This window comes from Procambarus clarkii, chromosome 69, assembly GCF_040958095.1.
Source record: "Procambarus clarkii isolate CNS0578487 chromosome 69, FALCON_Pclarkii_2.0, whole genome shotgun sequence".
In the NCBI taxonomy this organism is placed as follows: domain Eukaryota; kingdom Metazoa; phylum Arthropoda; class Malacostraca; order Decapoda; family Cambaridae; genus Procambarus; species Procambarus clarkii.
Window position 1 is genome coordinate 6676132 of NC_091218.1, and position 27927 is coordinate 6704058.

The 27927-nt window shown below is 49.6% G+C and overlaps 1 protein-coding gene across 1 annotated transcript in view; it reads right to left on the reverse strand.

Moving 5' to 3' along the window:
• LOC123752660 (protein O-mannosyl-transferase TMTC1-like) overlaps positions 1–27927 on the reverse strand; it is a 150264-nt gene that overhangs the window by 121116 nt on the left and 1221 nt on the right. The window contains exon 2 of the mRNA XM_069311328.1: positions 25429–25542. Within this exon, the coding sequence (XP_069167429.1) occupies positions 25429–25542 (114 nt within the window). The remainder of the gene's footprint in view (positions 1–25428; positions 25543–27927) is intronic.

Genomic DNA, 27927 nt, shown 5'->3' on the forward strand with positions numbered 1-27927 from the left:
TATAGAAAGTTTTGTCAATGTTAAGGGTGAGTTTGTTGGCAGTTAGCCACAGATGGACTTTATTTAGCTCAGTATTTACTGTGGCATTTAGAGCAAGGGGATCAGAACTGGAGTAAATGAAGGTTGTGTCGTCAGCAAATAGAATTGGTTTGAGGTGTTGGGAGGCATTTGGAAGGTCATTAATGTAGATGAGAAAGAGGAGAGGGCCAAGTATGCTGCCCTGGGGAACACCAATGTTGATGGGTAGGGTGGGAGAAATTGTATTATTCACAGAAACATATTGGAGCCTGTCAGTAAGGTAGGATTTGAGGTATTGTAGGGAGTGTCCTCTGACTCCATAATGATGTAATTTAAGAAGAAGGTTTTGGTGGTTGACAGTATCAAAAGCTTTACGCAGGTCCACAAACAACCCAACAGGGAACTCATTTTTATCAAGAGCTGTATGAATCGAGTTAAGCATACTAATAAGTGCATCGTTAGTGCTTTTTTTGGGTCTGAAGCCATATTGGCAAATTGTTTGCAGTGGCCTAAGCCACCATATCCATTAACTAGTAAGCATTCATAGCATACTAATACTGTTCTGTGTTAAAAAACCACAGTACTAAATTCTGTCAGTGTCACAGACACAACTGCATCTTAATCATATACAGTATACCATTATCTACCTCACTTGAGGTAACATTACATACATATTTAAGTGTATTATCTAGCATTATCTCTAATCAACTGATTTTCAGAGCTGCTCAATACATAATATTATTTACACAAGTGTTTTAATCACTGTAAGAGCATTTCATTACAATCTGACCATAATCAACTGTATCAAATCCTATTACAGGTAAAACCAGTAGGCATTAGTAGGCAGGTATTTTATCAAACAATTATTATGATAACAGATCTTGTAATAACTTTGCAAAAATAGTGCCATTTACTATTTTTAAAAAATTATTACAGTATTTACGAAGTTCGTGCATTCAGGCCACAAACCAAATTATTACAGTACTTTTGATAATTGAACACCTGCTACATCCTGATTCCAGGGAGGAAATGAAGGACGATCTTTGGAATCATTACCTAAGTAGACAGGAAAGCTCATTTATCAAAATACATTAACATTAAACATATTTATCAGAAAAAAAAAAATATCTCGGAATCTCCGAAACTCGGAAAAGGTCAAAATGGCTGACAGTATTCCACCACCTACTGAAACAGAAAATAAAAGGACACAAAGTGTCTAAAAAATCACGTGAATCTACAGCATACAGACCATTTAAATCAGGTGATAGACAAATGGCATCATCACTTGGCTACAATAGTCTACCATTAGGGATTAAGACCAATCTTAATCTCAAATCACAATCTGATTGGCTAAACAGCCCCTCATCACTAATCTACAATCTGAAAGGCTAACAGCCCATTGACAATGTTAATACAAGTATTATCATCCATCTAAGATAACACTCTTAATCCAAGAACATAGTCTTGATCACCTAATCTCATGCTTTCACTGGAGTGAAAGCAGCCTCAGAAAATCTGAAGGCAATCAAGTATCTCAAAGAGACTTACGTAATAGGAAAGGCAAAGCCGAGAAAAAAAAGCAAAAGCAAAATGCTTCATCACATCATGAATAATGTAGATACACATTATTACAGATACAATTCATCCTTTAAGGAAATCCTTGGAGGAGTACAAGTGTTACATGCTTGAATGACCTACTTGCATGTAATTACATACCTACAAGTGTTACATATTTGTAACAATATCATATCACAAGATAAAATCACTAAAAGTGAATCCACAGACAAAAACAAAAATGTCCAAACTGGCAGTCAAAAATCAAGGCAACAAAACTCCTCTTCTGCAAAGTGGAAACAGAGTAATGTTGGCTCTTTTGCTATATCCCCCACAGTTAACAGAACTATAGGAAATCAAGCTCCCAAGACAGATAAGACAAAAGGAGCTGCAAGTGCCCCAAAATGTTTATTCTGTCAAGAAGCACATAACATTTGTCAATGCACAGTTTATGAAGGCCGTGCCAGTGGAATCAATTGATTGAAATCTCTGAACAGGTGCATCCGTTGTCTATGGAAGCACGATACAAGTGAGTGTAACACTCAATTGCAGAACTGCCAATATTGTCATAAAAGTGTACATCACACAGCACTCTGTGGTGATATCAACACTCAATCCAGATCACAGACATCCAATAATCAATCTGCATCTCAGGCAAACCCAAAAGATGATAATACCACAACAGCCGTACAATTCTGTACAGTAATGAGTAATGCCAATGACTTAGATACAGAAATTGTTACAACAGCCATATTACCTACTGCACAGCTAGAACTATGCAATCAAGGAATTCGTATTCAAACAAGAGGCTTTCTGGGGGGAGCCCCGTCGGCTCCTCGGAGCTTTACCGGCTGATATGCTAATGTCAGACTTTGGCATCAGTCATGTGTATGGAGTTCTAGGGCCTACCGGGGACCACGGCCAGAACCTGGCCCCCTCAGAGAGGCAAGGGGAGCAATGGCCTATTAAAACCCCCGTGTGGTTGGAAACATCCTATGTCTGCCATTGACTGGGTCAAGCCTCCAGAAAGGTAAGCATTCCAAAACAAACCCCTATTCTGGTGAAAATTGCTACCTAAAGCCGAACTAGTGGATAGAACTGTTCAACAGAAAACAAGGAAACTAGTATGACGTCATACGTCACCGCGCCGCTGTCTGCGCAGCTCCCCCCTCCCCAGGAGGGGGAAGGGGGAGCCCCAGACCTCCCACGCCAGCTATCCACCCATCAGTTCTTCGGCTGATGCTATAGGCACCGGTTATGTGCTCCGGCTCCAGTGGTTGTTTCAGCACTGTACCTAGAGTGTGGTGTCTGTTTTCTAGGTGGTGCGTGAGCCGGGAGTGATTCTCCAGTACTCGGGCTGCATGCGCCTAGGGTTCCCTTCCCTAGGTGCCCTGTAAGTACTGCCCTTGGGGCTTGGGGCCACCTTCCACAAGTTCCTTGGGTTCTGCCCCTGCTTGGCCGTTTACTGCTTGGTTTTCGGCCGCTCTTTGTGTGCTCGGGTGTTCTGTCTCCCTTGTTCGCCTTAGAGTAAGGGGCAGTTTTTGCACTGGTGGGGCGCAGGGTACTGTGCAGCTTGTCTTTACCAATCATAGCGGCCGGCTTTGTTCCGCTTGGGTACGCTGTCCTCTTGTGGGGTTTTCTTTTTCTTTTTGTTTATCTACCTGGTGGGGGTCTGCCTTCGTTCTTGCCCCTTGTGTCCCTTGTGTTCTGAGTATTTTCTGGTGGTACCCCCCTGCTAGGTCCCCGTGAGTGTACACGTTCCGGGGGTTCAGCTCTTAGAAAGTTGTTTGGTAGCTTTGGGTGCCGGTTAGCAGTACCCTGCCTGGGATTACCTGAGTGCGAGTCCTCTTATAGAAAACGCTCGGGACCCTGGGAAACCCCTGGGGGGCGCGCGGGTCCGATGGATGTGACCCCAGAGTCCCCCCCTCGCTTCCAGCGAGTTTGAGGGTTGCTCTCACCCTTTGTCTCTGGGTGACTCTCTGTTTTGCCTCCGTCTGCTGCCTGTGGGGTCGGTGACACCTTTGACCCAGAGTCCTGCGAGTTTGGGAGCTCGTTGTGGCTCGGTTACCCAGTTGTGCTGACAAAGCGGGTGCGGGCAGCAGGGGCGTTGCACTTGAGCCTTGGTGGTGGCAACGTTCTCGTGGTTTCCTCCCCGGGAGCCCCGGGGCTGCCCCGTTGTAGATCGTTTTGGGACTTGGGGGTGTTGGTTGCTTCGGTTCCATCCACGCCCCCTTGTCTTTCCCCTGGATCACCCTTCTTGCCTGCATCCGGTTCCTTACCTTCTATAGGTTCGGGGCGGGGTTTTTGATGGTGTTGAGACTCGGACAGTCTCGGGGAATTCCCCTTCCGGGGTAGTGACGGGGGCATTTGAGCCTGTTCCTCCAGCCGTGTTGTATGAGTCTGCCAGTGGGCTCCCTTCCTTAGTGTTTTCACGGCTGCCCCAGTTTTCTGGTACGGCCGGGGCTTTGGGGGAACGGCTCGGCCCCGGGGCCTGTCGTGTAGGTTCCTGGGGCTGACTTGGGGGGCCTTGACCCCGTTGGACCCCGTGGGGTTTTTTATCCCCCTCTAGGCGGGGCTTGTGGTTACGTGGAGTGGGGTCTTTCCTCCTCACTCGCCATACGTGCTGTTGGGCGTCGGACCCTCCCCGGGCTCGGTTCCTTGGCCTTTGAGTCGGTTGGTTCCGTCCTGTGGGTGGATGTTTCCTCACACCCTTTTTTGGGACTGTGTTTTCGTCATGTTTCCCCGTTCGATGGGGTTCTACGCGACTTCTGATCTCGGGTGCGCCTGCGCCTTCGTGTGCCTTCGGGACTAGTGTTGGCTTCTGTGTTCTCGAGGGTACGGGAAGGTTTTTCGCTACTTCCCGCATTATTGGAACGTCTGTCGGCTCCTCGTCCTTGTCGCCGTTTTGGGCTCCTTGTGGCCCGGTTGGGCTACTTGTGCCGGTTGGGATACTTGTCGCCCTGTTGGGCTACTTGTCGCCCTGTTGGGCTACTTGTCGCCCTGTTGGGCTACTTGTCGCCCTGTTGGGCTACTTGTCGTCCGGTTGGGCTACTTGTTGCCCGGTTGGGCTACTTGTCGCCTGGTTGGGCTACTTGTCGCCCGGTTGGGTTCCTTTTTGGGCTCTTTGCTTCTTTGGCCGGTTTTATTGTTCCTGCTTCCTCTTTTGGCTACTTTTCTCGTGCAGTAGTCCTGGCTGGCGCCTTCCCGCAGAGAGGGTGTGCGGTTCGGCCAGCGTGTTATGCGCATGCGTCGTGGAGTTTGTTTTGGTCTGGGCGGTGTTTCAGTGCTGGTATTTTGCGCCCTTTTTGCTACAGTGCTTCGCCTCTCGTTCTTCTCCTTGGCTGCGGTATGTGCCCCTTCGCGCCGGGGGTGTCCTGGTTTCCAGTTGTGGGGAGGACACCTTGGTTCTCCCCTGTGTCATGGGTGTGGACCGCCTCCTTCGCCTCTCCCTGCTCTCCTGCTGGTCCGGCAGGGTCCGGCTCTGGCGTCTTCACCTGGCGGTGCTCCCAGGTTCTTCTGGGCACGGTTGAGTTGTGTCAAGTTCGTGCCACCGTTCGCCAGGTGAGCTTCTGCAGTCTGGCGTCTTTTGGCCAGGCGCTGGGTGTGGAGTTGCTTATATACCTGTCTTTATTTAGGTATATTTTTGTACGACTGAGACCGTTCGCACACCAGTGACTGTCCCTTTTTCAACCCTTCCTGTCCCCCTCATGTGCATGTTCAACCCATGCTGGAGTCATTCAGGGGACCCACCTTTTTTAATGTTGAGGTGTGGGGGTTGTAGGGTTGGTTCTGTACTCACCTGGTAAGGCTCCTGGCTGTGCTTGCAGGTTTTGAGCTCTGGCTCTTGGGTCCCGCCTATCTGGTAGAACTTGCAGGATAGTACCAGTGGAGTGCAGTGGTGCTATTGGCACATTTGGGGAACACTGTATTACCATCAGAGGTCTGTGTTTGTTAAACGACCTACTTGCGAGCATAAGCCTTCTTGCTGGTTTGTCCGTGGACTTCCAGGGCACACTAGCCTGTTTTCGTATGGCAGTTCCGGCCCGTCCTGGTTGTGGGGGTATGTGGGCCGGTGGACTGCTCCTAGCAGCTGCCTGGTGGGCCACCCTCTGGCCGGTCTAGCCTGGCCTTGGGCCGGGCTTGAGGTGTACAAGAGCTCCCAGTACCTCATCCAGCAGGTATCGAGCGGGGTTTCTCCGCCGTCGGTCGCCTGGTGCAGGTTTCTGGGCCTGCGGGGTTTTGTCGTGTCTCCATTGGCCCTGTCTGGGGTCTGCCTGCTCCGTTCTCTGCCTTTGCAGAAGGGGGTTGCTATTTACATGTTGCATGTTGCAGTGGTGCCTGTTGCTGCACGTGTGCATTGGTACCGTGTTTCACGGTGGCGTGTCCTTGTTCCTGTGTCCAGTTGTGGAGTGGCACTTTGCTGCCGTTTTGTGCCTGGGGATTGCATGGTTTTTTTCTGTCCCTGCCTGATTGTCCACCCCTGGTTGTTATCCTGGGGTTTTTGTGCTTCTGCTCTTTCTTCCTGCCTCCTCTGCAGCAGGGGTGTTCTGCGTGTATTCTTAGGCGTTTTTTCTGCCTGTGTCCTGTGATGTGCTTCTTTGTCTCGGTCTATTGCAGTTGTTCGTACCCCTTGGTTCGGGTACTGTTCTGACGGCGACCCTTCCGCCTGCTTTGGTTGCCTAGCTTGCCCTGCCGGTTGTTTTTTTTTGGGGGAGGGGGGTCTTGTGATGTCTCGCGTCGGTCCTGTCGTTTCTGAACTCCTGGCAGGCTTGCATGCTTTGGAGAGTTTTTCTGTTCGGCATCTGACGTTCCATCATCTTGTGCCGCCTGGGTTTCGGTGGTCGGGCTCGACATCTTCCCGCGGCTCCGCCTTTTCCTGGGCTCGGAGGGGCCTTGTCGGGGCTGCTTATGTTCTGCCTCGCGGTCTCGCCTCCGATTCGTGGTCAGGTGGCGTCGTGGTAAGTGTCCCACCTGCGTGCTTCTCTTGGCGGCAGTATGGGGTATTTTGGCGGTCCTTCCTTTTTCCTGTCCCTTTTTAGGTGGTTACTCTTGTTAGCTTGATTTACTCTCGGCTTGGTTTTCTGGTGGGGGTTGGGGGCCGTCGTCTTGACACATACTGTCGCCTCTTTTCGTGCGGCGCTGGCAGAGCCGCTTCAGCTTGCTTTCGGTCTTGGTGTTGCTTTTCACCGTTAGTAAGCTGTCTTGTGCATTGTTTCACCTCCGGCCTGTTCGTGCGTTTCGTGCGTGGGAGGGGGGAGCTGCGCAGATAGCGGTGCGGTGACGTATGACGTCATACTAGTTTCCTTGCTTTCTGTTGAAGAGTTCTATCCACTAGTTCGGCTTTAGGTAGCAATTTTTACCAGAATAGGGGTTTGTTTTGGAATGCTTACCTTTCTGGATGCTTGACCCGGTCGATGGCAGACATAGAATGCTTCCAACCACACGGGGGTTTCTATAGGCCATTGCTCCCCTTGCCTCTCTGAGGGGGCCAGGTTCTGGCCGTGGTCCCCGGTAGGCCCTAGAACTCCATACACATGACTGATGCCAAAGTCTGACATTAGCATATCAGCCGGTAAAGCTACATGAGCCTCCGGGTCTCACCCAGAAAATGGCGTTTCATTACATTCAACGCTGATTTTTTTGATCAAGGGTCACAGAAAACCTTTATCAGTAAAAAGATGGCAGAAGATTTACAACTTAAATCTTCAAAGCAAGTATCTACATCCATATCAGGTTTTTTTACCAATTCAGATCGTAGAACCTTTCCGGTAGTACAACTCAATGTATGTCTAGGTACATCCCAAAGGACAGTCGAAGCCAAAGTAGTTGATAAAATTCCTACTGAAATGGAAGTGACTGGTCTGGCAGCCACAATTAAATTCCTAAAAGAAAAAGGAATCCAATTAGCAGATCCTCTGCTCGATTCTGACTACATAGAGAATATCGGAATCCTGATTGGAGCTGACTACTATCATCGATTCATTCTTGGATCAGAGGAATGTATGGGTATGAATATAATCAAATCAGCTGGAGGCATATTGACGACAGGACCTATACTAGATCTTGAACCTTCAACTCCTGAAAAATCACATCATACAGAAACTGTAATAGTCGTGTGACTAGGCAAAGAACAATCACCACTTAAAATTCCCCACATGATTGATGATGGATTGGAATCTGTACATCAATTGTGGGAACTTGATGCCATAGGAATAATTCCTGAACAACCAAATCCTGATGATGTCTGTTCAAACAATCAGTACTTAGAAACTGTACAGTATCGTGATGGACAGTACTGGGTAAAGCTACCTTGGAAAATCAACCATAAAACCTTACCTACCAACTATCACATGGCTTACAGTCAATTTAAATCTCAATTTCAAAGCTAAGAAAAAGGTCTGAGCATTTAAAACTCTATCATGAGATTATTGCTCAACAATTAAATAATAAATTCGTCGAAGTCGTGAATCACGACAATAAGCAAACAGGCCATTTTTTACCTCACATGGCTGTAATGAGAGAATCAAAAACGACTCTTTTACGGATAGTTTTTAATTGTAGCTCTAAATCTGGACCCCAAGGAACCAGTCTAAATGATTGTTTGCAAACAGGTCCAAGTCTAACTCAGAAATTGTATGACATACTGTTCAAGTTTAGACTTAACAAATATGCGTATTCAGCAGATATAAGTAAGGCCTTTCTTAGAGTTGGCTTGCAGGAAGAAGATAGTGACTTCACTAAGTTTCTATGGGTAGAGAACCCAGAAGATATCAGTAGTCCTATAGTGACTTTCAGATTCTCATCAGTTCTTTTTGGCACGACAAGTAGTCCATTTCTATTGCAAGCAACTCTAGATACTCATCTGAAGAAATCATCAAGTCCCTATAAGGCTGAAATCAGTCAGAATCTATATGTAGATAATTTTCAAAGGACAGTTAGCAGTACTACTGAACTGTTACAATTATATCAAGAGGCCAACAAGGAGCTACAAGGTGCCAACATGCCACTACAATCTTGAGCCTCTAATAATGCAACATTGAATAATCAAATAGCTAGAGATTACCCTGAATATCACGTACCAGAATCACAAACGGTATTAGGTATGGAGTGGGATTTAATCTCGGACACGATATCGATCAGAGCTGTACCGGTAAATTATTGCATTGCTACAAAAAGGGATTTGCTTTCACAAGTTAGTAAAGTATTCGACCCACTTGGTCCACTAAATCCATTAACTATCAAGTGGCGTTTATTGGTGCAAGAAGCTTGGAAGACTAAAGTTGGTTGGGATGATCCACTACCACTCCAGTTACAAAAAGCTTGGATGGAAGTGGCTCAAGAACAAACTTTAGTTGAAAAGATAATCTTTCCGAGACACATAGTCGAGGAAAATGATGAAGTATCACTACATTTATTCGCAGACTCGTCAGCCAAAGCTTTTGGAGCTTGTGCTTACTTAGTGACTTCTAATCAATCATATCTTATCACCTCTATGGCCAGAGTCGCTCCATTAAAAAAGAGGACTTTGCCTCAGATGGAACTAGAAGCATTGCTAACTGGCACACGCTTAGCAGTGCATATCAAACAAGTCTTGTCTACCATGAACATCAAAGATGTCATTATATGGTCTGACAATGAAACTATCTTACAATGGGTACGAAACGACAACTGTCCGACTCCATATGTAAAAAATCGCGTCTTGGAAATTAAAGAAATTTCCGCAGGTTTTCAATTGTTGCATGTACCAACAAAAGATAATCCAGCTGATCTCTTATCAAGAGGTATGACATTTAAACAGTTTGCAAAGGCAGATATTTGGTTTCATGGGCCTCGATGGTTAGTGAATGGTAGTTGGCCTGAACAAGAGCCACACGTCATCACGACACAAACCATAACTACCACCAGGCAGCAAGCTCAAATATCAGTCTTGGATTGTACTCGTTACTCCTCGCTCATCAAATTAATCAATGTAACACAGAACGTGTTTCATTATCTCAGGAAAAAAGGTATAAAATACACTTTTCCAGATGCACTTATCTATTGGGTAAGACAAGCCCAGAGAGAAACTTATGGGAATAACTATGAAAATCTTCCGCATAAGTTAAAACACAATCTCGGTCTGTGGATAGACCAAGAAAATCACAACATTCTGCGTTGTGGAGGGAGACTTAAACACGCAGATATCAATCTAGATACCGTGCATCCATGGCATTTACCAAAAAATCATTGAATCACAAGGTTGATTGTTTTACATACACATCACCAAATCATCAAACATGGAGGAGTGTTAGACACACACAAATCAGACAGCAGTACTGGATTCCTCAGGGAAGACAGTCAGTCAAATCAATCTTGAAGAATTGCATGATATGCCGAAGGTACGATGCAAAAACTAGCTCTTATCCAGGGCCACCACCCCTACCAAAGGAACGAGTGGTCCATCTACACCCTTTCGAGACGACTGGAGTAGATTATACAGGCGCAATATATCTAACAGGGACTGCAGATAAGCAACCTATCAAGGCATACATCTGTCTGTTCACCTGTGCTACCACCAGGGCAGTACATTTAGAGGTAACACCCGATATGACTGCTCAATCATTTATTCAAGCTTTCCGCAGATTCGCAACACGCCGATCATGCCCTAAGCTGATGATTTCAGACAACGTAGCAAACTTGGTAGCTGGAGAAGCATGTCTACGAGAAATCTGTTCCCATCCTGCAGTTTCTGCCACACTGGAACAGCGTCATTGCAGATGGAAATTTATCCCTCCGAGAGCCCCATGGCACGGAGGATTTTATGAATGGTTAATAGGAACTGTCAAAAGATCCTTGAGAAAATCTCTACACCGTCAGAAAATCAATCTTCAAGAACACCAGACAGTAATCACAGAAATAGAATCAAGGGTGAATAACCGGCCGTTGACTTACTTTTCTGATGATCCTACTCAACATGAGCCATTAAGTCCTGCCCACCTAATGTATGGAAGACTTCTGACTCCAGTACCATCTCTAGTGGATGATGAGATCAGAGATCCCTCATATGTGGGTCAGAGCGAGTTGGTTCAGGTTTAAGCATCTGTCCAGCATAATCCAAAAATGGAATGATGTTTGGACAAAAGAATATCTTACATCTCTACGAGAACAAAACTATGGGGCCAATGTCCCACATAATATATCTAATCTCCAACCTGGCGGTATTGTCTTGGTAGACAGTGATGGCCCTAGGGCTGACTGGCCATTAGGTGAAGTTGTCTCAGTCCATCCAGATAGCCAGGGGATTCCAAGAATAGTAAAAATCCTGTCTAAAGGAACAACTTCCCTGAAGACATTGGACAAACTCATCCACATGGAATCAGTGAGCCAGCTGCAGTTAGATCCTGAGAGACCCACAGACTCCTAACAGACACAATCGTCTACAACGGACAGCAGCACAAAAGTGCAAGCAAAATTGGCGCTTGTATTATCAATCAAATAGAGAGTAAATAAATACATATGGTTACTATTGTCCTCAGTATTGGACTCTGTGCCAGTTCTCTCCCTCTGGAAGATGTGGGAAATTTTTACCCACCATATCTAATAATCATCTAAGAAATGTATAATTTCTATATTATATCTATATTATATCAAATTCATATCAAAATCATATCAAATCATATCAAAATCATATCTGAATCATAATAGATTCATTATACAGCTTGATCCTAGATGACAATGTCACTATGATCACGTATGCCATAGGGCCCTCTAGATGCCTACGTGACTTTGTGCATGATCTCTCAAGAATCCAGAAGCTTCTAGAATGATTTGTTAATTAAAAAACTATTGGAACATTAATCGCTTCCGGTAGAGATAATAAATCGAATCCTTAATAAGAATCAGTGGTACTATCAAGTACTACTTATAATCATTAAATCCTATATCTAATTATATTATAATCACATCTTATCTCAATCATATGTCTACAGTAAAAATAATCAATCAATATTCATAGAAGGCTACCGTGCTCAGGGAGCATGGGGGGGGCGATGGCTGGGAGAGAAGTGCCCACCACACCCCGCAGCACTATGCGTTTGTTGACAAAACAGTGAACAAGTGTGAGGATCCTTAGCGAACATTATTTGGCTTAGGACACCTTATCTAATATCTTTATCACCAGTGAATACTCTCTAGAACTGGGGGAGTACCTGGACAATATCTACAAAGAAAACCCTAGAACATTTATATCTATAGGAGTAGAGTGGAGCACACAGTGACTTGTCTCCACCTTCACCACTGTCATTCTTCTGCAACACAGTTAAAGAAAAATCCAAGTAGCAACGCTACAACAACAATCTACAGCAAAGCTGTTATATAAAATATCGTGCCTATACTCGCGACAAGAGAGTTAATCAGTCTGGCACACTTGTCAGACAGGCACCCAGCTTCAGATAAGTACATTGAAGGTTATTATAGTAGCGTATTAATTAGCCAATTGTATGCTTGTATAACTTTAATATTTAATAAGTCAGTCTGTCGGTTTTAAAGCGAGGCAACGCCTCATACCTCAATAAGTTTATTTATATAGTAGAGCAGCAGTAGAATCCTTATCCAAGCACTAGACCTCATGAGTGTCCATTATGTGAGAAAAGATTCAACTGCAATAAGTAAATAAAACCTCATGAGTGTCCATGGTGTTGGAAGAGATTCAATCAGGCTGACTGTACATCATATAAATTGAATATAAATACATTGCATATATACTTGAATATATAAATTAAGTTAACAATTGCTTGCTTAGTTATTTTTTAAGTTATCATATAAGTTCATTGAATTGAATAATTTCTAGTACTTAGTTAACAGTACTTAGGCTACATTTAAAGTCATTTATTATACTTTTACAATTTAAATTGTTGTTTATAGTATAAGAATATATTGGCTGTTAATAGTTATGGTGCTAGGCTAGACTATGTACATGTTTAAATCTCTTATTTAAACAGAGCCAGTGTTCAGTCATTGAACTGAATTTATTAAATCTTATCCTTGTATAAAATACAAGCTGATGTGAGAATACCTGTTGGCAGGTGGACTGTGGATCTTCAGTCAACCTATCAACTAATTCATTCACCCCACCTGCCCCTAACAGCCCACAATCTGTCATTAGGAAAAGAGGAGCTAGGATTTACAACCCTAGCTAGAGATTTTAGTTGAATTAATTTGCAGACAGTAATTTTTTAATTTAGTTCAGTACAAGTCCTTGGTAGTCTCCTCTAATATCAATCCCAGCAGGTTTTTCCCACAGAGGGCGTGCTGGTGGCACTGGTCTAGGGCGTGCTGGTGGCACTGTCTAAGGCGTGCTGGTGGCACTGTTTAGGGCGTGCTGGTGGCACTGTCTAGGGCGTGGTGGTGGCACTGGTCTAGGGCGTGCTGGTGGCACTGGTCTAGGGCGTGCTGGTGGCACTGGTCTAAGGCGTGCTGGTGGCACTGGTCAAGGTCGTGCTGGTGGCACTGGTCTAAGGCGTGCTGGTGGCACTGGTCGAGGGCGTGCTGGTGGCACTGGTCTAAGGCGTGCTGGTGGCACTGGTCGAGGGCGTGCTGGTGGCACTGGTCGAGGGCGTGCTGGTGGCACTGGTCGAGGGCGTGCTGGTGGCACTGGTCTAGGGCGTGCTGGTGGCACTGGTCTAGGGCGTGCTGGTGGCACTGGTCTAGGGCGTGCTGGTGGTACTGGTCTAGGGCGTGCTGGTGGCACTGGTCGAGGGCGTGCTGGTGGCACTGGTCTAAGGCGTGCTGGTGGCACTGGTCGAGGGCGTGCTGGTGGCACTGGTCGAGGGCGTGCTGGTGGCACTCGTCGAGGGCGTGCTGGTGGCACTCGTCGAGGGCGTGCTGGTGGCACTGGTCTAGGACGTGCTGGTGGCACTGGTCGAGGGCGTGCTGGTGGCACTGGTCGAGGGCGTGCTGGTGGCACTGGTCGAGGGCGTGCTGGTGGCACTGGTCGTGGGCGTGCTGGTGGCACTCGTCGAGGGCGTGCTGGTGGCACTGGTCTAGGACGTCCTGGTGGCACTCGTCGAGGGCGTGCTGGTGGCACTGGTCGAGGGCGTGCTGGTGGCACTCGTCGAGGGCGTGTTACTGGCACTGGTCTAGGACGTGCTATTGGCACTGGTCGAAGTCGTGCTGGTGGCACTGGTCGAGATCGTGTTGGTGGCACTGGTCTAGGACGTGCTGGTGGCACTGGTCGAGGGCGTGTTACTGGCACTGGTCTAGGACGTGCTATTGGCACTGGTCGAAGTCGTGCTGGTGGCACTGTTCTAGGACGTGCTGGTGGCACTGGTCGAGGTCGTGTTACTGGCACTGGTCTAGGACGTGCTATTGGCACTGGTCGAAGTCGTGCTGGTGGCACTGGTCGAGATCGTGTTGGTGGCACTGGTCTAGGACGTGCTGGTGGCACTGGTCAAGGGCGTGCTGGTGGCACTGGTCGAGGGCGTGCTGGTGGCACTGGTCGAGGGCGTGCTGGTGGCACTGGTCGAGGGCGTGCTGGCGGCACTGGTCTAGGGCGTGCTGGTGGCACTGGTCGAGGGCGTGCTGGTGGCACTGGTCGAGGGCGTGCTGGTGGCACTGGTCTAGGGCGTGCTGGTGGCACTGGTCGAGGGCGTGCTGGTGGCACTGGTCTAGGGCGTGCTGGTGGCACTGGTCTAGGGCGTGCTGGTGGCACTGGTCTAGGGCGTGCTGGTGGCACTGGTCGAGGGCGTGCTGGTGGCACTGGTCGAGGGCGTGGTGGTGGCACTGGTCTAGGGCGTGCTGGCGGCACTGGTCGAGGGCGTGGTGGTGGCACTGGTCTAGGGCGTGCTGGTGACACTGGTCGAGGGCGTGCTTGTGACACTGGTCGAGGGCGTGCTGGTGGCACTGGTCGAGGGCGTGCTGGTGGCACTGGTCGAGGGCGTGCTGGTGGCACTGGTCGAGGGCGTGCTGGTGGCACTGGTCGAGGGCGTGCTGGTGGCACTGGTCTAGGTCGTGCTGGTGACACTGGGCTACACTGTGGGTGTGGGGTGACTACTCCATTTGTGACCCCCCATCAGGTGCGGGTCTGACCTCGCACGTGATTGGTCGTCGGAAACTCATTTACAATTTGATTGGTTTGTTGGGGGAGTAATATGAGAAGGTGATTGGGTCATTGGAGTGTAATCACCTGTCTCTGATAGGATCACAAATAATGGGTGTGTATGTAACTGTATTTGGCCAGAGTAGGAGTGAGAGACTTGAGCAAGGCAGTGATTGATTAAGATGAGACGTGGTTGACTTCGCGAAGATGTGGTTGACTGGTCTATTGTGTGGTTGACTTAGTCAAGATGAGGTTAACTGGTCTAGGGTGTGGTTGACTTAGTCAAGATGAGGTTAACTGGTCTAGGGTGTGGTTGACTTTGTCAAGAAGAGGTTAACTGGTCTAGGGTGTGGTTGACTTAGTCAAGATGAGGTTAACTGGTCTAGGGTGTGGTTGACTTAGTCAAGAAGAGGTTAACTGGTCTAGGGTGTGGTTGACTTAGTCAAGATGAGGTTAACTGGTCTAGTGTGTGGTTGACCTAGTCAAGATGTGCCTGACTGGTAGAGGTCGTGAATGAGTTACAACTACGGGCTCACCATAGCCCGTGCTACTTGGAACTTTTCGTTCCAGGTATCGAATCTTAAACAACAACATCGTGAATGAGTTAGCCAAGCCTGTGAGGATGCCACTAGGAGCAGAGATGCAGAACACTGGTAACAATGGCTGCATGATTTACAGAGATGCAGTTTAATGCAGTTGTGGGGTTCTGGGCATAAGTAATGCTAACATATACAAGATATCAACTGAGCAACATTGAAGGGACTAAATTTAATTGCGAAAAATGTATCGCAAACAATCACGACTCCCAATGCTTGCGAGTCATCATTAGTACAGATCTTAACTAAAGACATAAATTCGTTAATGCTTGAAATAAGGCGAGTGACACCCGGATGGATGTCTGGATGAGCTTGTAATGGAACAACAATGTCATCCGTCATCCTGATCTGGGGCCAGATTCACGAAGCAGTTACGCAAGTACTTACGAGCGTGTACATCTTTCCTCAATCTTTGACGGCTTTGGTTACATTTATTAAACAGTTTACAAGCACAAGAACTTCCCAATCAACTGTTGTTATTGTAATAAACAGCCTCCTGGTGCTTCGGAGCTCATTAACTGTTGAATAATTGTAAACAAAGCCGTCAAAGATTAAGAAAAGATGGACAGGTTCGTAAGTGCTTGCGTACCTGCTTCGTGAATCTGGCTCCTGGCCCTTATTAACCCATTGATATGATGTAGTTTAATGAGTAACTAGATGCAATGGAATGGACGTTAATGGTCTTGAGAGAGTGTAGCGAAGGATGATAAAAGTAGCATTATCACCCTCCCTTACGAAGAGAGATTAGTTTACCCTCCTTGCAGGCAAAGAGTAAGGGAGAAGTAAGTGGAGTATACAAATGATTGTATGATAGAACAAAGGTATACCAGCAGGGTGTGAAATATGCTAATATGAAACAATAGAAACAAATTGGGTAAGTTTAGATTCAGAAAAAAGATAATTATTTTGTTAGCTCCTTGGCTTTACACTTTACACTGTTTAAGCTTCAGTTCTTGGGCCCCGACTTTAATCTTTGGTTGACTTACATTACATTGTTGACATATAATATACATAGTTTTTGATATCGGGAGGAGGGTCCTTCCAGTACACTCTCGGGCCTCCCAGTACACTCACTCTGGGAGCCTTGTTCACTCTTGGACCTCTCAGTACACACATTCTGGGTCCTCCCAGTACACACTCTGGTAGCTTGTCCACTCTTGGACCTCTCAGTACACACACTCTGGGGCCGCCCAGTACACACACACTGGTAGCCTTGTTCACGCTGGGGCCTTCCAGTACACACTCTGGGGCGTCCCGGTACACACACTCTGGGGCCTCCCAGTACGCTCACTCTGGGGCCTCCCAGTACACTCACTCTGGTAGCCTTGTTCACTCTGGGGCCTTCCAGTACACACACTCTATGGCGTCCCGGTACACACACTCTGGGGCCCTCCCAGTATACTCACTCTGGGGCCTCCCAGTATACTCACTCTGGGGCCTCCCAGTACACTCACTCTGGTAGCCTTGTTCACTCTGGGGCCTTCCAGTACACACACTCTGGGGCGTCCCGGTACACACACTCTGGGGCCCTCCCAGTATACTCACTCTGGGGCCTCCCAGTATACTCACTCTGGGGCCTCCCAGTATACTCACTCTGGGACCTCCCAGTACACACACTCTGGGGCCTCCCAGTACACTCACTCTGGGGCCTCCCAGTACACATACTCTGGGGCCGCCCAGTACACTCACTCTGGTAGCTTTGTTCACTCTGGGTCCTCCCAGTACACACACTTTGGTAGATTGTCCACTCTGGGTCCTCCCAGTACACACAATCTGGTAGCGTGTCCACTCTTGGACCTCCCAGTACACACACTCTGGGGCCGTCCAGTACACACTGGGACCGTCCAGTACGCACACTCTGGTAGCTTGTCCACTCTGGGGCTTCCCAGTACACACATTCTGGAAGCTTGTCCACTCTGGAACCTCCCAGTACACACACTCTGGGGTCCTCCCAGTGCCCACACTCTGGGGTCCTCCCAGTACACACACTCTGGGATCCTCCCAGTTCGCTCTGGGCCCTCCCAGTACACACACTCTGGGCCCGCCCAGTACACACATTCTGGGGCCTCCCAGTACATACACTCTGGGCTCTCCCAGTACACACACTCTGGGGCCTCCCAGTACACACTCTCTGGGGCCTCCCTGTACACACACACTGGGGCCTCCCAGTACACACACACTCTGGTAGCTTGTCCACTCTGGGGCCTCCCAGTACACACATTCTGGAAGCTTGTCCACTCTGGAACCTCCCAGTACACACAATCTGGGGTCCTCCCAGTGCACACACTCTGGGGTCCTCCCAGTGCACACACTCTGGGGTCCTCCCAGTACACACACTCTGGGGACTTCCAGTACACACATTCTGGGACCTCCCAGTACACACACTCGAGGGCCTCCCAGTACACACATTCTGGGGCCTCCCAGTACATACACTCTGGGCTCTCCCAGTACACACACTCTGGGGCCTCCCAGTACACACTCTCTGGGGCCTCCCTGTACACACACACTGGGGCCTCCCAGTACACACACACTCTGGTAGCTTGTCCACTCTGGGTCCTCCCAGTACACACACTCTGGGTCCTCCCAGTACACACACTCTGGGTCCTACCAGTACACACGCTCTGGGGACTCCCAGTACACACACTCTGGGTCTTACCAGTACACACTCTTTGGATCCTCCCAGTAGACACACTCTGGGGCCTCCCGGTACACACACACTTTGTGGTCCTCCCAGTGCACACACTCTGGGGTCCTCCCTTTACACACGCTCTGGGGCCTCCCAGTACACACACTCTGGGTCCTACCAGTACACACTCTTTGGATCCTCCCAGTACACACACTCTGGGGCCTCCCAGTACACACACTCTGGGGCCTCCCAGTACACACACACTTTGGGGTCCTCCCAGTACACACACTCTGGGGCCTCCCAGTACACACACTCTGTGTCCTCTCAGTACACACACTCTGGGGCCTCCCAGTACACACATTCTGGGACCTCCCAGTACACACACTCTGGGGCCTCCCAGTACACTCACTCTGGGGCCTCCCAGTACACACACTCTGGGGTCCTCCCAGTACACACACTCTTGGTCCTACCAGTACACACGCTCTGGGGCCTCCCAGTACACACACTCTGGTTCCTACCAGTACACACTCTTTGGATCCTCCCAGTACACACACTCTGGGGCCTCCCAGTAAACACACACTCTGGGTTCCTCACGGTACACACACTCTGGGGCCTCCCAGTACACACACTCTGTGTCCTCTCAGTACACACACTCTGGGGCCTCCCAGTACACACATTCTGGGACCTCCCAGTACACACACTCTGGGGCCTCCCAGTACACACACTCTGGGTTCACCCAGTACACTCACTCTGGGGCCTCCCAGTACACACACTCTGGTAGCCTTGTTCACTCTGGGTCCTCCCAGTACACACACTTTGGTAGCTTGTCCACTCTGGGTCCTCCCAGTACACACAATCTGGTAGCGAGTCCACTCTTGGACCTCCCAGTACACACACTCTGGGGCCGTCCAGTACACACACTCTGGGGCCTCCCAGTACACACATTCTGGAAGCTTGTTCACTCTGGAACCTCCCAGTACACACACTCTGGGGTCCTCCCAGTACACACACTCTGGGGGTCCTCCCAGTGCACACACTCTGGGGTCCTCCCTTTACACACACTCTGGGATCCTACCAGTACACTCTGGGCCCTCCCAGTTCACACACTCTGGGCCCTCCCAGTACACACACTCTGGGCCCTCCCAATACACACACTCTGGGCCCGCCCAGTACACACTCTCTGGGCCCTCCCAGTACACACACTCTGGGGACCTTCCAGTACACACATTCTGGGACCTCCCAGTACACACACTCAAGGGCCTTCTAGTACACACATTCTGGGGCCTCCCAGTACATACACTCTGGGCTCTCCCAGTACACACACTCTGGGGCCTCCCAGTACACACACTCTGGGGCCTCCCAGTACACACACACTCTGGTAGCTTGTCCACTCTGGGTCCTCCCAGTACACACACACTCTGGTTGCTTGTCCACTCTGGGTCCTCCCAGTACACACACTCTGGGTCCTACCAGTACACAAGCTCTGGGGCCTCCCAGTACACACACTCTGGGTCCTACCAGTACACACTCTTTGGGTCCTCCCAGTAGACACACTCTGGGGACTCCCAGAAGACACACTTTGGGGCCTCCCAGTACACACACTCTGGGGTCCTCCCAGTACACACACTCTGGGGTCCTCCCAGTACACACACTCTGGGTTCTCCCAGTACACACACTCTGGGTTCTCCCAGTACACACACTCTGGGGCCTCTCAGTACACATACTCTGGGGTCCTCACAGTACACACACTCTGGGGCCCTCCCAGTACACACGCTCTGGGGCCTCCCAGTACACACACTCTGGAGCCTCCCAGTACGCACGTTCTGGGGTCCTCCCAGTACGCATACTCTGGGGCCCTCCCAATACTCACACTCCTGGGCCTCCCAGTACACACACTCTGGGTCCTCGCAGTACACACACTCTGGGGCCTCCCAGTACACACACACTCTGGGGTCCTCCCAGTACACACACTCTGGGGCATCCCAGTACACACAATCTGTGTCCTCTCAGTATAGACACTCTGGGGCCTCCCAGTACACACACACTCTGGGGTCCTCCCAGTACACACACTCTGGGGCCTCCCAGTACACAAGCTCTGGGGCCTCCCAGTACACACACTCTGTGTCCTCTCAGTACACACACTCTGGGGCCTCCCAGTACACACATTCTGGGACCTCCCAGTACACACACTCTGGGGCCTCCCAGTACACACACTCTGGGTTCACCCAGTACACTCACTCTGGGGCCTCCCAGTACACACACTCTGGGGCCGCCCAGTACACTCACTCTGGTAGCCTTGTTCACTCTGGGTCCTCCCAGTACACACACTTTGGTAGCTTGTCCACTCTGGGTCCTCCCAGTACACACAATCTGGTAGCGAGTCCACTCTTGGACCTCCCAGTACACACACTCTGGGGCCGTCCAGTACACACACTCTGGGGCCTCCCAGTACACACATTCTGGAAGCTTGTTCACTCTGGAACCTCCCAGTACACACACTCTGGGTTCCTCCCAGTACACACACTCTGGGGGTCCTCCCAGTGCACACACTCTGGGGTCCTCCCTTTACACACACTCTGGGATCCTACCAGTACACTCTGGGCCCTCCCAGTTCACACACTCTGGGCCCTCCCAGTACACACACTCTGGGCCCTCCCAATACACACACTCTGGGCCCGCCCAGTACACACTCTCTGGGCCCTCCCAGTACACACACTCTGGGGACCTTCCAGTACACACATTCTGGGACCTCCCAGTACACACACTCAAGGGCCTTCTAGTACACACATTCTGGGGCCTCCCAGTACATACACTCTGGGCTCTCCCAGTACACACACTCTGGGGCCTCCCAGTACACACACTCTGGGGCCTCCCAGTACACACACACTCTGGTAGCTTGTCCACTCTGGGTCCTCCCAGTACACACACACTCTGGTAGCTTGTCCACTCTGGGTCCTCCCAGTACACACACTCTGGGTCCTACCAGTACACAAGCTCTGGGGCCTCCCAGTACACACACTCTGGGTCCTACCAGTACACACTCTTTGGGTCCTCCCAGTAGACACACTCTGGGGACTCCCAGTAGACACACTTTGGGGCCTCCCAGTACACACACTCTGGGGTCCTCCCAGTACACACACTCTGGGGTCCTCCCAGTACAATCACTCTGGGTTCTCCCAGTACACACACTCTGGGTTCTCCCAGTACACACACTCTGGGGCCTCTCAGTACACATACTCTGGGGTCCTCACAGTACACACACTCTGGGGCCCTCCCAGTACACACACTCTGGGGCCTCCCAGTACACACACTCTGGAGCCTCCCAGTACGCACGTTCTGGGGTCCTCCCAGTACGCATACTCTGGGGCCCTCCCAATACTCACACTCCTGGGCCTCCCAGTACACACACTCTGGGTCCTCGCAGTACACACACTCTGGGGCCTCCCAGTACACACACACTCTGGGGTCCTCCCAGTACACACACTCTGGGGCATCCCAGTACACACAATCTGTGTCCTCTCAGTATAGACACTCTGGGGCCTCCCAGTACACACACACTCTGGGGTCCTCCCAGTACACACACTCTGGGGCCTCCCAGTACACACAATCTGTGTCCTCTCAGTATAGACACTCTGGGGCCTCCCAGTACACACATTCTGGGTCCTCCCAGTACACACTCTGGGGTCCTCCCAGTACGCAAACTCTGGGGCCCTCCCTGTACACACACTCTGTGGCCTCCCAGTACACACTCTCTGAGGCCTCCCAGTACACACACTCTTGGGCCTCCCCGTACACACACTCTGGGGCCTCCCAGTACACACACTCTGTGGTCCTACCAGTACACACACTCTGGGGTCTCCCAGTACATACACTCTGGGGCCTCCCAGTACACACACTCTGGGGCCTCCCAGTACACACACTCTGGGGCTTCCCAGTACACACACTCTGAGGCCTCCCAGTACACACACTCTTGGGCCTCCCAGTACACACACTCTGGGCCCTCCCAGTACACACACTCTTGGGCCTCCCAGTACACACACTCTGGGCCCTCCCAGTACACACACTCTGGGGCCTCCCAGTACACACAATCTGTGTCCTCTCAGTATAGACACTCTGGGGCCTCCCAGTACACACATTCTGGGTCCTCCCAGTACACACTCTGGGGTCCTCCCAGTACGCAAACTCTGGGGCCCTCCCTGTACACACACTCTGTGGCCTCCCAGTACACACACTCTGAGGCCTCCCAGTACACACACTCTTGGGCCTCCCAGTACACACACTCTGTGGTCCTCCCAGTACACACACTCTGGGGCCTCCCAGTACACACACTCTGAGGCCTCCCAGTACACACACTCTTGGGCCTCCCAGTACACACACTCTGGGCCCTCCCAGTACACACACTCTGGGGCCTCCCAGTACACACACTCTGGGGCCTCCCAGTACACACACTCTGAGGCCTCCCAGTACACACACTCTTGGGCCTCCCAGTACACACACTCTGGGGCCTCCCAGTACACACACTCTGAGGCCTCCCAGTACACACACTCTTGGGCCTCCCAGTACACACACTCTGGGCCCTCCCAGTACACACACTCTGGGGCCTCCCAGTACACACACTCTGGGGCCTCCCAGTACACACACTCTGGTAGCCTTGTCCACTCTGTTTACACTCAGGAGTATTTGGTAGATCACAATTGCGGCGGAACGGAAGGGAAGAGAGGGAAGGGAGGAGGGGAAGGAAAGAGAGGAAGGGAAGAGGGGAAGGGAAGAGGGGAAGGGAAGAGGGGAAGGGAAGAGGGGAAGGGAAGAGGGGAAGGGAAGAGGGGAAGGGAAGAGGGGAAGGGAGGAGGGGAAGGGAAGAGGGGAAGGGAAGAGGGGAAGGGAAGTGGGGGAAGGGAGGAGGGGATGGGAAGAGGGGAAGGGAAGAGGGAAAGGGAGAAGGGGAAGGAAGAGGGGAAGGGAAGAGGGGAAGGGAAGAGGGGAAGGGAGGAGGGGAAGGGAAGAGGGGAAAGGGAAGAGGGGGAAGGGAGGAGGGGAAGGGAAGAGGGGAAGGGAAGAGGGGGAAGGGAGGAGGGGATGGGAAGAGAGGGAAGGGAAGAGGGGAAGGGAAGAGGGAAAGGGAGAAGGGGAAGGAAGAGGGGAAGGGAAGAGGGGAAGGGAAGAGGGAAAGGGAGAAGGGGAAGGAAGAGGGGAAGGGAAGAGGGAAAGGGAAGAGGGAAAGGGAGAAGGGGAAGGGAAGAGGGGAAGGGAAGAGGGAAGATGTGGGGAGAGGAGTGGAATGGAGGTGTGGAGGAAGAAGGTAAGGAAACTATCAAGAGAAAGCGCCAAGTCATTACGGCTATAGATCCTTTGGAAGGGTTCAGAATAAAGATTGGGGATGGGACGGGGAATTAGGAGGATGGGACGGGGAATTAGCAGGATGGGATGGGAGTAGAGACGGACTATCCCGGACACCGCCGGTTGTATTAGTATTGTATTTGTGAACATTAGTATGAAAAACGTAAGATAGTTTAGGGGTAATAAGGCCGCCACTGAACTAACTCGTAAACGCTGTCCCTGACCCAGGCTGAGGGTGTGGAAGGGAGAAGTGTACTCACCTATTTGTGCTTGCGGGGGTTGAGCTCTGACTCTTTGGTCCCGCCTTTCAACTGCCAATCAAGTGTGTTCTGTTACTGGTGAGAATGTAAGAGACTCCCGTTACACGTTGTGTAAAGGGTTCCTAAGAGGTACAGAAGACTTTCATATTCCACATGATATAAGTTATATTAGAATGCACCAGCGACACATAATATAGTGGGGTGTGGGGATTGAGTGTGCATCCCGGCGTAAATGTTCACTTAAGTGTGCTGGGGAGCGAGGGTCCGGCCAGAGGAGACGAAGAGGACAAACTGCTCCATTGGAGGGAAGTGGGCACCATCACTGAAGAGAATCACAGCAGCAGTGGGAGGTCCAGAGGGCTGGTTAGCTCGATGGTCGAGGAGACCCCCCCCCCTCCCCCCCATGGGGGGTGAGGGGGGTTTAGGAGGATAGGGGAGTTCGGGAAACTTACGGGATAGATAGGAAGGTCTTCAAGCTCGCGATCCTGGGGTCTGCAGTTCAAGTAAATGTATTTTTTGCCTGGTCTATTAAGCCACAGATTAGATAAGGATGTTATAACACTGAGAGGTGTACCCTATTTCTCAGTGTATATAGACTGAGTTTACTTTACCCGTGACCATAGTCCAGGACTAAAGTGTACTTGTTGGTTGGTGAGTAAGCCAGTGTGGTGACCTCAGTAACCCTCCAGAGGCTGACATACCACAAGCCGAACACCAAACAGATTGGAGAAGGGATCCGCAGTGTAGCGAGGCCGATCAGTTATGTTAAGGGAATAACATTGGCCTGAGGGGGGGGGGGATCATATTACGAGCAGAATGAGTAGTTATGAGTCTGTGGGCCATGTGAATGAGATCCTGTGATGGCTATTGAGGCCGGGTGGTATGAAGGATCTATCTACTAGGAATCAGTGCTGGGATAGTATCAGGGATCTACTAGCATCATCATTGCCAGTGTAGAGGGTTTTACCTCGTTTTCACATGACGAGAGAATGAGTGGTGTTGTCAGTTGTGGTGTGTGGGCAACAAGGTTCTAGGCTCAGTGTACACGTGTTGTTGCCTGAGGCAGGTGTATGTTGCTGTTGTTGTTTTTAGATTCAGCTACTCGGAACAAAACGTTCCAAGTAGCACGGGCTATGGTGAACCCGTGGTGGACGCACCTGGCACAGGAGCGGGACTGCCTGTGGTGTGGGGCAGGTGTAGCTGGTGTGTGGCAGGTGTGGTTTAGGGCAGGTGTATCTGGGAGACGAGTACAAGGATGGGGGTAGACACCAGGGAGATGGGACTCCCACCCCATCATAGTCACTTTCCTTCATATTATTTCTTGCACATCTCGTTCGAGTTGGTTTAAATGTCATATAAATCCGAGCACGTTCAGAAGGTAAACACCTCCCCTAATGAACCCCAGGGTTAACTATACACAAAACTTGTTTATAATATATAACTTATATTTAAGAAAACATTCTTTTTTATTAGTTCTGAAATAGGCCTTTGCGGACGTCTGGTTGTGTTATAAGACACTGTTGATTTGTACTTTAAATATGCAAATATTTACATGAATTTGGGGGCTCAGTTCCAGAGACCATTATGTCTCTTTAACCTTTTCTACTACTGCTCACAGGATGGGTATGGGGTGCATAATAAGTGAACTAAACACACACACACACACAAAAACCCAAATTGTGGGTGCATATCGTATGTGGCCGCCTGTTGCACGACGTTGCTAAACTATTGATGTGATTGGTGATTCACCTCAGGCGTTGCAGTGTCCTCTCGTTATGTTGGTTTGTGTGGTAGACATGATGAGTGGTGAGGCGCCACTTGAAGTACCTTTATCTAAGTCAATGTGCTAAGAGTGCATCCAGTCTTGGCTGCGACACACAGTATCCGCAGCATTATGATATCTTTGAGTATGTTAGCGCATTTGTCAAGGTATATATGTAGCCAGTCGAGGCGAAGACTCACCTGATGGCGTATATGTAGTGGAGCTTGGCGAGGTCGGCGTTACCCAGGTCCTTCTGCAGGTTGGCGAAGTTGTAGTGCATCTTGGCGTTGTGTGGCAGCGTCCTCAGGCCCGCCCTGAGCCGTCAGAGAGTGACACACGCATTACAACCATAAGGGAAGACGAGGACCAGGTGAGAACACTGTGATTGAGGTGAGAATCAAGTACTGTGCAGACACGAGAGAGAGAGAGAGAGAGAGAGAGAGAGAGAGAGAGAGAGAAGGAGAGAGAGAGAGGGAGAGAGAGAGAGAGAGAGAAAGAGAAGGAGAGAGAGAGAGAGGGAGAGAGGGAAGCGGGAGAACAGAACAGAACAGGGAGGCTATATGGGAAGAGAAGTTAGAGAGAGCGAGAGGCAAGCCAGCTATATGAAAATACATAATATTATACATTACAGTAATTATTTAAATAACAAATAAGATCGAAATCTAATTATATAAAATTGATATAAAAATATATATGATTGTGTATAGAAAGGTTATAGTAAATGTGTGATCAGTGAAATCATGACTTTGGAATCCATTTCTAAGTCTCCAACTTAAATTCAAGAGACTATAGGCTCTGTGTAGTGATTGTTGAGCTCTGATGGTGAGCTCAGGTCAGTTCTGATTGTATAGTTAACCAGGAGCTCCTCTTATTATCAGGTACCCACACCATAGGCAGTCACTACTAACAAAACAATTGTAGTTAACTACAGTCAGTCGGTAACAAGTCAACCATTCACAGTCAGAGTTGTAGCCAAGCAGGTCGTTAGTGTCATCATTACAAACCACATGCATCCCACAATAGTTAGCTTGTCTGTCACCGCTCTAGCCATCTCTCAAGATTGTATTCAAGAACGTCTTGCCAGAGATAGCTCTGTCCAGTCTATGATATATTCATAAATACCATACAATATACCATATATTCATTCATACCTCTATGATATATTCACCCGTTTAAGACGGCCGACGATCAAGGATATATGCGGACGTATATATTTCAAGATGGACGTATATGCTTACAGTACCCAAATGTGCCATAGAGACATTAGAGAGAACTTCTTTTAGCGTCAGAATAGTTAATAAATGTTGGAGGCAGACTCCATACACATTTTGAAATGTAGATATGAAAGAGCCCAGTAGGCTCAAGAATCTGTACATCAATTGATTGACAGTTGAGAGGCGGGACCAAAGAGCCAGAGCTCAACCCCCTCAAGCACAACTAGGTGAGTAGGTGTGAGGGTTGATCCTGAATACTGCGTAACTAGCGTTAATTGGTAATAACTAGTGATATTACTGCTATTAAAACTTGCTATTACACATCCTGTCTTCCAATGAGTCGTTGGGCCACAGGTCATGGCTTCAAGTTCTCTACTTCTAAGACTTGTGCCATGACTTTTACGCGGAAACGGGTTGTTCTTCGTCCCTCTTTGTCACTTTATGGTCATCCCCTTGAATACAAAGATTCCGCGAAGCTTTTGGGGTTATTTCTTGACACTCGTTTGTCTTGGTCTCCCCATATCTCTTACCTCCGTGTTGAGTGCTCTAAGGCCCTTACCCTCCTTCGGGTCTTGTCCCATACTTCTTGGGGGGCAGATAGGCGCACTCTCCTTGCTTTACATTCCTCTCTCGTCCTGTCTAAGCTCGATTATGGTTGCCCTGCTTACTCGTCTGCTTCTCCTTCTACTCTTCGCCGTCTTGATGCTTTGCACCATACTGGGTTGCGTCTCAGTTCTGGTGCCTTTCGTTCGACTCCCATCCTTAGCTTGTATGTTGACACTGGCTTCCTGTCTCTCCAGGACCGCCGTGATCGCTACTGTCTTCGCTATCTTGCGCGGTCCTTACAACATCCTTCCTCTCGCCTCTGTCGTGCTTTAACTTTTACCCCTCCTGCGGTTCCTGTTCCTCTTCACCACCTCCCTCTTTCTGTCCGGTTGTCTCGCCTACAGGATTCTCTTTCCGTTCGTATTTCTGATGTTTCTCCTCGTGTTGTTCCTTCTTTGCCCCCGTGGAGGGTCCCTCTTCCGCGGTTTTGTACATCCTTGACCCGTATCACTAAAGCTTTTACCCCTCCTACGGTTCTCAAACGCCTTTTCCTAGAGCACTTTTCTTCTCACTCCCGCTCCGTTTCTGTCTTCACCGATGGGTCTAAGTCAGCGGACGGTGTTGGCTACTCTGTTGTTTTTCCTGATCGCACTTATATGTGTCGCTTGCCTCCGGAGACTAGCATCTTTACAGCGGAACTTTATGCTATTCTCTATGCTCTTCGTCTCCTGCTTTCTCGTTGTCAGTCTTCCTTTGTGGTTGTTGTTGACTCTCGTAGTGCCCTCATGGCTCTCGGGTCCTTTAATCCAGTTCATCCAGTAGTTGTCGAGATCCAGCATTGGCTGTTTCTCGTTCACAGTAAATTTAAGTCGGTTGAGTTTTGTTGGGTTCCCAGCCATATTGGTGTGTCTTTAAATGAGCGTGCGGATGCTGCTGCCA